The 12591-nt window shown below is 57.9% G+C and overlaps 1 protein-coding gene across 2 annotated transcripts; it reads left to right on the top strand.

Annotated features, from left to right (window-relative positions):
* The first annotated feature begins 10466 nt into the window (after positions 1–10466).
* PHLDA2 (pleckstrin homology like domain family A member 2) lies at positions 10467–11671 on the top strand. 2 transcript variants are annotated; one of them, XM_025355442.1, is made up of 2 exons: positions 10467–11032; positions 11280–11671. In XM_025355442.1, the coding sequence occupies exon 1, from the start codon at positions 10566–10568 to the stop codon at positions 11022–11024; it is 459 nt and encodes a 152-aa protein (XP_025211227.1). In that variant the 5' UTR covers positions 10467–10565; the 3' UTR covers positions 11025–11032; positions 11280–11671. The 2 variants fall into 2 exon arrangements, with proteins under 2 accessions (XP_025211227.1, XP_025211226.1); XM_025355441.1 differs by having other exon boundaries at positions 10467–11034; positions 11277–11671.
* Positions 11672–12591: the final 920 nt, after the last annotated feature.

The raw sequence follows: 12591 nt of genomic DNA, 5'->3' as shown, positions 1-12591 counted from the left end.
CCCCAGGGAGCATCTTCATGTGGAGTGGGGGGCCCAGGGGACCCCAGGCCCGGCTGTTTCGGCCGCACCCACCAGGAGACACTGGCAAGCAGTTCTCCTCCAACAGCAGGGCCTCCTGGAAGGACGCCTCCTGAGGCTGGCCCTGGTTGAATTTCTGATGCTCTGAATTTGGTGAGGGTTTCCAGGCACCTCATGTGCCTGGGACCTTCCCAATTTAAGAGACAGACCCAAGGCTCAGGACAGAAGCCAGGGCCCAGCTCTTGCAGGGTGAGGCCTGGATGCCTCCTGCTGAGGCCAGGTCACCTTGGTGTGCCTGAGGGAGGCCCCGCCTGCCAGGCTGTCCCCAAGGTGCCAATCACTGGCCCATCCTGGCTATGCTGACTCATGGCTCTCTGAAGGCGGCAGCCGGATGTTACTTACCATGACAACCCAACAGCCTGGCCCAGCCCAGCCCAGGAGAAACGGGGCAGCTACAGCTGTGTCCAGGACCCCACTCAGGGCAGACCCACAGGTCACCCTTGTCGGGCTCCTCAAGAGGTCTGTGGTGTCCACCAAGTTTCCAAATCTCCCTAGGTCTCAATTTCTGTATCTGGGACATGGGGAGAAGTCTCACCTCCTCAGAACCCAGACCCTGGGCATGGCAGGGCTGCCCACACCAGCCCTCACCAGTGCCTGCCTGGCTGGTAGCTAGTTGGAGGAGGGAGGACAGTGCCTCACCGAGCAAGGCGGGTACAGGGTCAGGAGGACAAGAGGGAGCGCCTGGAGATGTGACTTCAGGCACAGGCGCTGGTCGGAGTTGCTAGGGTCTGCTGCCCCCTGCCTGGGGGCCGCCAGTGAGGGCCTGAGGCGATCCTTGGGTCTCAACCTGCCCCTTTTCAGCAGGTGCTGCCCTCCCCAAGGACCAGAACACCAAACCTTACATGGGGACCCTTCCTCGTCATCTGGGGGCTCCAGGCGTTCCTTGGCTTGCAGCCACTTCCCTCCGATCTCTGCCCCTGTCTCACGTGGCCTCCTCCCCTTATGCCTGCTTCTCGGCAGTTCTCCCTCGTGAGGCCCACCTGGGTAGTCCAGGGGAGGCTCCTGCTCTCAGGGGCCTTGCCTCTATCATACTCTAGCCACTAAGGTCATATTCACCCTTTTGCCATCAAAAGTCACATTCATGGGTTTTGGGGAGTAGAACATGGATACGTCTTATTGGGGGCCACCATTCAGCCCACGAAAGGGGCCTTTCAAACAGACCAAAGCACATGAAAAGGGGAACAGACAGCTGCGCCAAAGGCCACGGACACCCAGAGAGATGGCTGCCCCCACCCCAGGAATAGAGAAATGTGTGGGAAGACAAGACCTCAGTTTTTGACCACCAGATTGTTTTTGGGGTTTTTGTTTGTCTTTGTTTTGTTTTGGTTTTTTGTTTGTTTTTTTGAGACAGGGTCTCACTCTATGGCCCAGGCTGGAGTGCAGTGGCACTTTCTCAGCTCGCTGCAACCTCCGACTCCCAGGGTGAAGCAATTCTCCTGCCTCAGCCTCCTGAGTAGCTGGGATTACAGGTGCATGCCACTGCACTAGGCTAATTTTTTCTATTCTTAGTAGAGACAGGGTTTCACCATCTGGGCCAGGCTGGTCTCAAATTCCTGAACTCAAGTAATCCACTCGCCTTGGCCTCCCAAAGTGCTGGATTACAGGCGTGACTCATTGCCCCCAGCCCAGATTGACCCTTTTTTTTTTTTTTTTTTTAAGTACAGAGTGCCCACCATTGGCCTGGCCATGGGGAGATTGGCATTGCAGCCTTCAGGGGAGAGGGTGAATAGGAACAGCCCCACTGGTGGGCCATCTTGGCAGTTACCACACATCTGAAGGCCCCACTAGCACAGCAGTGCCATGTCTGGTGTCCAGGAAGGCAGTGCCGTGTATGATGACAGCAACAGGGGACCTAGCCCAAGCCCATCCATCACAAGGGGTGGCTGAGACATGGAGGATTCCAGAGGATGAGGGCTGGGGTGGGGGGTTCCTGGGAAATGGCCCAGACACAGGAAGAGACACAACCTCATACCCCCACATGCATGGATATTCATATGTAAATGCATTTTTAAAGCTAGTAAAAGGCACATCACAAGTTACATTCTTAACCATTTTTAAAGTGCACAGTTCAGTGTGCTTGTGCTTAGGCATATTCACACTGAGCAAATTCACACTAAGAGTATTCACACTGAACATATTCACACCGAGCATATTCACACCGACCATATTCACACCAAGCATATTCACATGGAGCACATTCACACTGAGCATATTTGCACTAAGCATATTCACACTGAGCATATTCACACCAAGCATATTCACACCGACTATATTCACACCAAGCATATTCACATGGAGCACATTCACACTGAGCATATTTGTACTAAGCATACTCACACTGAGCATATTCACACCGAGCATATTCACACCAAGCATATTCACACTGTTGTGCAGCTGCCATCAGCATCCGCCTCCACAATTTCTCATCTCTCCAAATGGAAACTGTGTCCCCATTAAACACTCCCCATTGTCCTCTCCAGCCCCTGGCACCTGCCCTCCTGCCTTCTGTCTCAGAATCTGATGACTCCTGGGACCTCGTACATGTGGAATCATTCAGTACTTGTCCTTTTGTGTCTGGCTTACTTCACTCAGCACAGTGTCCTCAGAGTCCATCCATGTTGTAGCTTGTGTTAGAATTCCCTTCCATTTTTTTTTAAAATTTAATTTTAATTTTTATTTTTGAGATGGAGTTTCACTCTTGTTGCCCAGGCTGGTGTGCAATGGCACAATCTTGACTCACCGCAACCTCCACCTCCTGGGTTCAAGTGATTCTCCTGCCTCAGCCTCCTGAGTAGCTGGGATTACAGGCATGCACCACCACGCCCAGCTAATTTTTCAGGTGATCCACTTGCCTTGGCCTCCCAAAGTGCTGGGATTACAGGTGTGAGTCACACGCCTGGCCAGAATTCCCTTCCATTTTAAGGCTGTGACTATTGCAGTGTGTGGGTGGACCACATTGTGTGTGCCCATTGTCAGTGGACACTTGGTGGCTTCTACCTTTTGGCATGCTGCTGGGAATATGGGTGTGCATGGACCTCTCAGAGAGACTCTACTTTTAGTTATTGTGAGCATGTGAATGAGAAGAGCGGAATTGTGGGATCACAGAGCAATCCTATATTTAATTGTGAAAGGAGGCTGGGCACTGTGGCTCACTCCTGTAATCCCACCACTTTGGGAGGAAGTTGAGTGGATCACCTGAGGTCAGGAGTTCAAGACCAGCCTGATCAACATGGTTAAACCCCATCTCTACTAAAAATACAAAAAAAATTAGCCAGGCATGGTGCCACATGCCTGTAGTCCCAGCTACTCAGGGGGCTGAGGCAGGAGAATCACTTGAACCCAGGAGGTGGAGGTTGCAGGGAGCTAAGATCGTGCCACTGCACTCCAGCCTGGATGACAGAGTGGGACTCCATCTCAAAAACAAACAAACAAAAAGCAATTGTTAAAATAATGTAAATGCTTTTTTAAAAAGGATGAGGCCAGGCACAGTGGCTCACACCTGTAATTCCAATACTTTGGGAGGATGAGACAGGCGGATTGCTTGAGCCCAGGAGTTCAAGACCAGCTTGGGCAACATAGTGAGATCGCATCTCTACAAAAAATACACAAATTAGCCAGGCGTGGTGGCATGTGCCTTGTAGTCCCAGCTACTCAGGACGCTGAAGTGGGAGGATCACAACCTTAGGAGGTCGAGGTTGCAGTGGGCCATTATTGTGCCACTGCACTCCAGCCTGGGCCACAGAGTAAGACCCTGTCTCAAAAATTTATTATAATAATAATAAAAAATAATAAAACAAAAAGAGGCCAGGCTCAGTGGCTCATGCGTGTAATCTCAGCACTTTGGGAGGCTGAGATGGGTGGATTGCTTGAGCTCAGGAGTTCAGGACCAGCCTGGGAAACACGGTGAAACCCTGTCTGTACAAAAATACAAAAAAGTTAGCCGGGCATGGAGGTACATACCTGTGGTCCCAGCTACTCAGGAGGCTGAGGCGAGAGGATTGCTTGAGCCTGGGAGGTGGAGGTTGCAGTGAGCCAAGATCATGCTACTGCACTCCAGTCTGGGCAACAGAGCAAGACCCCATCTCAAACAAACAAACAAAAAAGGATGAGAGTTGCCCTAGGTGGGGAGACATGAGAGATGAACACTCGATTTTGTTTTTATTTTTATTTTTTTGTTTTTTCTCGCTCTGTTGCCCAGGCTGGAGTGCAATGGCACAATCTCAGGTCACTGCAACCTCCGCCTCCTAGGTTCAAGAAATTCTCCTGCCTCAGCCTGCCGAGTAGCTGGGATTACAGGTGTGCACCACCATGTCCGGCTAATTATTATTAATATTATTATTATTATTTTGTTGTTGTTGTTTGCATTTTTAGTAGAGATGGGGTTTCACCATGTTGGCCAGGCTGGTCTTGAACTCCTGACTGCAAGTGATCTGCCTGCCTTGGCCTCCCAAAGTGCTGGGATTACAGGCATGAGCTACCATGCCCAGCATCAATTCTGAAATAATTCGAGCCTCTTTTTTACTTTTTGTATCAACAATTTGTTACTATTTTTGGTAGGTTTTTTTTTTTTTTTTTTTTTTTTTTTTAAAGAGATGGAGTCTTGCTGTCTTGCCCAGGCTGGTCTTGAACTCTTCCTTCAAGTAATCCTTCCTCCTGGTCCTCCCAAAGCACTGGATTACTGGCACAAGTCACAGCGCCTGGCCTATCTTTGGTAATTTTTTAAAGTTGGAAATAATGACAATACACCTGCCAGGGCTCCCCCAGACCCGCTGAATGAGAAGCTCAGGCCGGGAGGGTGAGCATCTGTGTCGTGAGAAGACTGCCCCAGCGATTCTGCAATCTGAGCCCTGTGCAGGGCATGGGGCCACCTCAGTCCTCCCTCTCTCCCTTCCTGTATTTTGTTTGTTCCTTTGTTCGTTGGTTCACTCCTTCAGGCTTCTGGAGACATCCCCACAAGCCAGGCCCAGGGCAGTCATGTCGGCTGCTCTTCTTTTCCATCTGTGAGTGACTGCTGGGAGGGCCCTTCCCCGAGCTCCCCACGTCCTGGACCCATCTCCCAACCTCTGGGGGCTCCACAACCACCCACAAGTAGCCCTGTGGAGGCGACACCAGCCTAATGGAGCCTGACGGAGGCCCCACTCTGCCCCACAGGGCCCCCTCATCTTGGCATGCTCAGTCTCACCCGAGGCAGCCGGGGGCTGTCTGGTCGCATACACAAGCCAACAGTCTGCACGTTCGGTAGTCAGTGCAGAGGGGGTCTTTTGGACAATGACATGGATGCCTTTATTTTTTGAGACAGGGTCTCACTCTGTCACCCAGGCTGCAGTGCAGTGGAGTGATCACGGCTGGCTGCAGCCTCGGCCTCCCAGGCTGAAGTGATCCTCCCACCTCAGCCTCCCAAGTAGTTGGGGCTATAGTGCACACACCACCATGCCTGGCTAATTTTTATTTTTATTTTTTTGTAGAGATGGGGGGTCTTGCTATGTTGTCCAGGCTGGTCTCAAACTTCTCGGCTCAAGCAATCTGCTCACCTCGGCCTGCCAACTTGCTGGGATCATAGGCGTGAGCCACCGAGCCTGGCCTCAGGATGCTTTTTTAGCCACCAGTTTTCAGAATAATTTCCTGAGTGCCTGGGCTGGTCCCTGAGGGTCCCAGAGAATAAAACATTATCACTGCATTTAAGGAACTGATAATAGCTTCTGAGTAGGGTACTCGGGGATAAACAGGAGCTCATCAGGGGCCAAGGAGAAAGGTGTTTCTGGTATCTCATTCAATCCCCAACACCTTGTGAGGTAGAACCTGCCTGTCAGGCTCCAGTGGAAGAGCTCAGGAAGAGACACAGCAAGAGAACACAGCCCTCAGAGGCCAAGGTCAGGCTGACTGCGAGTGTCTGAAAACCAGGTGGGTCCTGTCACGGTGCTTCTCACTTTCCTCAGGCTGCGGCTGGGAGGAGACAGATCGAGGGCGGGCCTGAGTCACAGGCCCTGGCACATGGGCCACGGGCTCAGGTGAGGTGGCACCAGTGAGGTGGCAAAAGTGCACTGCTCAGGTGCTGCAACTCCAGGCAGCTTGGGTCTTCCCCCAGCCTCCCCAGGCTCAGGTGGGCGGAGGCTTGGAGACCCAGAGCCTAGCAGTATGTGGTTGGCAGGAGGCAGGCCTGGCAATCTGAGAAGGCTTCCTGGAGGAGGTGAGAGGAGCTAGGGGTGGGCCTTCCTGACTGAGGAGCAGAGGGCCTTTTTTCAGGGCTGTCCCTGAGCAACCCCTCCCACAAGAGGGTGGTGTCAAGCCCTAGGCACTGGGCCGGGCCCTATGACACGCAGCTCTATGACATGCAGCTTCCTCACAGGCTGGCAGGATGGCCAGGCTCGTTGGGCAAGTGCCTGGAGGGCCCGGCCTCGTCACCATAAGGAAGTGACCTCACGCAGGGAGTTTCGGAGAGGTGCCCGCATCCTGACCCAGCTGCTGACAACCTCACACAGCTGGGCTCCGGTGCCAAGGATCTAGGCAGCTGGACTGGGCGGCTAGTGTCCCAGGTCAGATGTTTGGGCACCCAGACTGTACAATGCCTGCCCGGGGGTGGGGACCCTTGGCTCAGGCTCCGCATGAATCCTGGATGTGACCCCTCAGATAAATATTAGTAAACCTGGTTTGGACAGGCTCTGCCTGACACCACCAACTCAAGGCAGAGCCCCCTCCCCATCCTGAGAAGCAGTCACGGAACATCAGGGCTATTTCCTGCCCCTGGCCACAGAATCGGGGAAGCTGTGGATGTGGCCCCACTGGCCGCTGTGTAACCTGGGTTAGTCACCACCTCTCTGAAACCCCCACCCCACGTTCCCTGCAAACCCAAGAAAGCAGTCTCAACAGGGAGAATGACTGCACAGAACTAGCGCAGGGCAGTCCCACACAGACTGTCCTGCCATTGTCTGACCTTGGCATCTCTCGGGCCGGTGGTTCCTCCGCCTCCAACATGTGAGTGGCCCGGAACCCTTGTAAAAGCAGGTCCCATGGGGTGCAGCCGAATCCACACCGGGTTCCAATCTCTGTGCCGTGCTGGAAAAGCTCCCAGGCTCTTGGCTATCAAATGGCTCTAGGAGGGGGCATTCCTCAAAAGACCCTCGTGTGGGGTCCCTATGTCGGCACTCTTCTGCCTCAACATCCCTCCCCCACATCCCAGGAAGTGAGTATCCACAGTCCTCATCCTCCAGAGGAGACCTTCAGGCAGGCCTGCTCTGGGGAATGGGGATAGGTCCTTCCTTGTAAATGTGACCTTGACAAGTCGCTGCACCTCTCGGAGCCACCCTTTCTGCATCTGCAGCATGAGGCCAGTGCTCCTCCTGGGGGCACCGCTCAGCCCCAGGTGGGACCAGGTGAGACTCAGGCCGCAGGAAAAGGGAGGCTGAGGGGTGCTGGCAGAGGGTGGGGGGTCAGAGGGGCAGAGAGCAGTGTGGTGATGGCGGGAAAGCCTCTTGGGTGGGTGCGGAGAGGATGGGCAGCGCCTCCGTGCAAGTACCTGCCAAGTGGGCATGGTGTCCTTCAAGCCCCTCTCACCTCCTAAGGCCATGCTTTATTTTTACCCATGTCCATAAAGACACCCTGGGGGCTCCTGAAGTCACCTGCTGGTCCAGGGCTGGTCAGGCTTGGGAGTCAGCTCCCTCCAGCCCCCACATTTGCAACTAGGTTCAGGCTGGTTCTGCCAAGCAGGGGCCCAGGGTGTCTAGCCGCTGCTAGGGAGGCCAGGGCCACTATGACTGAGCCCCTGGGGCCGGGACTGTGGACAGAGAAGCTGCCTGGGGAGGCCTGGCCTCCAGGGCTCAGATCTGATTTCCAGCAGCCCCCAAAGGGCCATCTACCTCCATAACCCCCAGGTCTTCACATTGTCCATGAGAGGAATAGAGAGGGGCTGAATGGGCAGGAAACCCCCTAGGGAGGCTAGGAGGGCAGGGCCTCTGAATCTCGGCTGCATACCCTGCTCCCTGGCCCCCCAGCTCCTGCCCCACCTGTCAGAGCACCACCCCTGGGTTACAAGTCCTGCCCCCAGGGACTGAGTTTCCCAGCCTCCCTTGAGAGGGCCACTGGGGTACAGGCAAAGAGAGGAGCTGGGCGGGGCTGGGGGAGCACACCTCACCTGGCCTCACCTGATTTCCAAACCCTGTTCCTCCCCTCATTTCTCCCAGCCTCTTATCTGCTCCTGCCTGTCCTCTGTCCGTTCCCCAACGCCCTCTCCATCCTGAGCCAGTTTCCTCTCCTGTGGAATGGGGGCTGGAATGCCCACTTTGGGGCGTTCTCCGGGTTAGGTGGAGGCTGGACACAGTGGTGGCATACAGGCACCACTGGCCCTTTAAGGTCTCCTTGGAATCTTCAAGGGCACGCCCTCCCCACAGAGTCCTCCAAGCTGTCCTCCTGGCCCCCAGTACCCGCGTCCCCCATCCCCACCCTCATGTACCTGCTGTGCCCCTGGGGGTTACAGGGATTCCTCTCCCCTCCTCTGGGGTCCCAGCACCAGCCAGGCCTGCAGGCACGCAGTAGATGCTTAAGCAACGCCGAGTGTTGGGGGATTTGCCTGGAGCCGATGTTCCGATGGCTGGCCCCTCAATGGGGTGGGCAGGCTGGTGGGCCTGGGGGTGTTCCAGGCACCTGTGGGCTCGGGCAGTGACAGAGCGCTCTGCCCCCAGCCACTTCTCCTGGTCTCCCATTGCCCAGAGGTGCCTCTTGCCCAGGCCCCACTGCTCGGCAGCCCAGGGCTCTCTAGCAGCAAAAGAAGGGACACCAGAGTCCGCATCCTTCCTGCAGCCTCTCTGGGCCAATGCTGGAATCCCTTCTCCTCGCCAAAGGCTGATCTCCCCTCACCCGCCCACCCTACCTGCTGCTCCCTCACCCCACAGGATCCCAGCCCTGCTGCAAGGACAGGTGTCAGGTACCTCACCCCACAGGATCCCAGCCCTGCTGCAGGGACAGGTGTCAGGTCCCTCACCCCACAGGATCCCAGCCCTGCTGCAGGGACAGGTGTCAGGTAGGGGGCAGTGTTGACCTGCCGGCCCAGGCAGGTGTCTCACTCCCAGGCCAGAACCCTGGCACAGCCCAACCCTGCCCTCTGCCGGCACCGCCCCTCCACATCACGGCCCCTGCTCACTGCCATGTCCTCTGGCCACACAGGTAGGACCACCGGGCAGCTGCCACCTGCATGCCATTCACAGAACCTGGTCCGGGGCGCTCCTCTGAGCCAGCCGCCTGTTTATCCCTTACAGTTACCCTGAAGGGCAGGCGGAGGCGGGGCTGGTCTCAGGTCTGGGTTTTACGCTCTGCTGCCACTGTCTTGACATTTTAAATACACTTTGAATCAGGGGACTCTCGTTTTCATTTTGCGTGAGCTCCGCCATTGAGGCCAATTCCGACGCCAGAGGTGGTACTTCCTGCTGTAACCACCCCAGGGCGCAGCTGGGGGGCAGGGGCGCGGGAAGTTAGGAGACCTGGAGCAGCCGGGGTACCCGGGGTCCTCTCGGCCGGCTTCACCCCCACCCCTGGGAACCCAGGAAGAGCCGGCTTTCGCTTCCTGTCTATTAAACCCTTTAAAGGAAGAGGGTAAATAAAACCGCCCGTCTGCCCAGCTGGAAAGCGATGACTCAGCCGCCCCCGCCGACCCTCGCCCCCAGGCTGATCCCAGAGAGCGGGCGTCGCGGCCCAGCCCGGACCCCTCGGCTCCCGGGACCTCTCTCCGGTCCGGGTCGTGGGGGCGCGGTGGGAGCAGTCCGTCCCCCCGTTCGGGACACTACGAGGGCGCAGGGGGGAGAGCGGGCCTCCTCTTCCCCTCCCATTTACTGAGCTCTATGGGTTGCTGTTCTAGCCCTTTCCACGTGTTCCCTAATCCAGCAAAGGTGACTGTTCCCCCTGGGAAGGGCCCCCGAAGAGGACGGAACGGCCAGCGCTCGGGAGTAAGTAAGGCGGCCTCGACCCTCCTTCTGCCCCGGGAGCCCGAGAGCGGCAGGGCTGGACTTGGGGCGCCTGGAGGGTGAAGGTCTGGACCCCGCTGTCTCCCCACGGTGGGCCGGCCCCGGGCCCAGGGGTGCTTCCCGGGGCTCCCTGGCGTGAGTCACCGCGGGTAGGGCTGGTTGCAGCGCATTCTTCCGCCGGGCCGGCCTGAGAGACGGTGCGGGCGAGCGCCCGGGCAGGGCGGGACCTCGAGTCACCCCACGGGGCTGGACAGCTGGGGCATTGGGGGCAACAGGAGCGCGGGCTTCTGAGATGGGAGGGGACGGCCGGGGACCGACCAGAGCGCGGACGTGCGGGTCCGGACGGCTGGGCTTGGGGAGGGTATGGCCTGGGGCGCGCGGGGCGCGGGCGGGCGGGGTGGCCCGAGGGCCGGGGCGGGGCGGGGCGGGGAGGGGCAGCTATAAAGGCCGCGCCGGGGCCACGAGGAGCAGATCCGGCGCCGCCACCTCCCAAGTTGCCTCTCGCATTGCCGCTCCCAGTCCCACGCCCGGCACGACATGAAGTCCCCCGACGAGGTGCTACGCGAGGGCGAGCTGGAGAAGCGCAGCGACAGCCTCTTCCAGCTATGGAAGAAGAAGCGCGGCGTGCTCACCTCCGACCGCCTGAGCCTGTTCCCCGCCAGCCCCCGCGCGCGCCCCAAGGAGCTGCGCTTCCACTCCATCCTCAAGGTGGACTGCGTGGAGCGCACCGGCAAGTACGTGTACTTCACCATCGTCACCACCGACCACAAGGAGATCGACTTCCGCTGCGCGGGCGAGAGCTGCTGGAACGCGGCCATCGCGCTGGCGCTCATCGATTTCCAGAACCGCCGCGCCCTGCAGGACTTTCGCAGCCGCCAGGAACGCACCGCACCCGCCGCGCTCGCCGCACCCGCCGAGGCCGCCGAGGCCGCCGTGGCCGCCGCAGCCTCCGAGCCCTCCGGGCCATCCCCGCAACCCAAGCCCCGCACGCCATGAGCCCGCCGCTGTGAGTGCCTGCCCGCGCCCCGGCGAGCCCCGCGCCCTAACAGCCCGGACGGGGGCCTTTGGGAAAAACCACTTCAACGTCAGACGGCGGGGCGGGGGGCGGGGGGCCGGGGAGCTGCATCTCCTTGGGGGACCCGGCGCCCCGCAATCGCGCTGGCCCCCTCGCGTCAGGGTCTCGGGGCCCCTCAGGCTGGACCCCGACCGGCCCTGGCACAGCTCCCTGACCCAGTCCTTTCCCCACAGGGCCGTACGCTGGACGAGTCCGACCGAGGCTAGGACGTGGCCGGCGCTCTCCAGCCCCGCAGCAGCAGAACTTCCCGTGCTCGCGGATCCTTGCTCCGTTGCACGGGCGCCTTAAGTTATTGGACTATCTAATATCTATGTATTTATTTCGCTGGTTCTTTGTAGTCACATATTTTATAGTCTTAATATCTTGTTTTTGCATCACTGTGCCCATTGCAAATAAATCACTTGGCCAGTTTGCTTTTCTACCATTCGGCTGTGGCTCAGTGAGGTTCCTGCTGGGAGGGTGGAGGCCCAGGAATGGGTGGGCAGGACACCCTCATCCAGTCCTGCGGGGCTGGCGTGAAAGGTGCTGGGAACTGGCTTTGAATGAATAAATGAATCGTGTCATCTGCTGGGCCTGGTCCACACCCTCTTTTCCAAGTATCCTCCCCAGAGGCCAGGAAGTGCCCTGGGGCTTGACCCTGGCTACCTTCTGCTCCTTGGTGTGTCCTGAGGAATTGAGCCTGGGGAGGACAAGGGCCCTGGGTCCGAGCTGCTGCTGCCTGTGGTGGGGGGACGTTCCCCAGCAGCCCTTCCTGCCCACATACCACCCGCGCAGCCAGACCAGAGGGAAGTGCTCAGCCCTCCGGTTGCCTGCTGCCAGTCGCTCCTGGCCAGTGCCCGCAGTGTGGGGCCGGCAGGGTCGCCTTTGCTTTTGGGGGAATAGGAGAGAGTTCTGGGCTGTCTCCGATGGTGGGGCAGGAGGCAGAGGTCCCTGCACGCCCGGGTGCTGGCCCAGGACATTGGGGTGGAGAGGCCTGAGTGCAGCAAACCCCTGCCCTTCTTTCTGAGATAGCTGACCACGGCTTTCTGCCCTCCGGTCTGGCAGTGCTCCCCGAAAGACAGGGATGGTCTGAGACAGTTAGGCTTTGGGAAGTGTGTCCTCCACCCAGAAGGGCTCCTGGTGATGAACAAGCTGAGGAGGTGATAAGGGGTATAGGCATGACTCCTCGCCCCACAATGGGGCCTTCATTTCTGGAACCTTCGTGGTTGGAGGGATGCCAGTAGGGGAGGCAGAGAAGTACCAGAATTGGGCCCTAATCTCTGTTGCTAGGGGGCCAACGAAGCCTCCTAGCTGGTCCGGGGTCAGGGCGGGGAGGGTGCTAGCCCTTCGCTGCATGGCCTGTAGGAGTGTTGGTGCTAGGTCCAGAAGAAACTATTTCCTGCAAGGAAGTTTCTCCTGAACACAATTTGTGAAGCCCCTGTGCAAATGGGAGAGGGGATCCTGCAAAAAGCAGAAAAGAGCAGCAGGGGACGCTGCCTGGCTGGGCTC

This window comes from Theropithecus gelada, chromosome 14, assembly GCF_003255815.1.
Source record: "Theropithecus gelada isolate Dixy chromosome 14, Tgel_1.0, whole genome shotgun sequence".
In the NCBI taxonomy this organism is placed as follows: Eukaryota; Metazoa; Chordata; class Mammalia; order Primates; family Cercopithecidae; genus Theropithecus; species Theropithecus gelada.
Note: the sequence above shows the minus strand (reverse complement) of the source record. Positions and strands in the feature narration are given on the sequence as shown.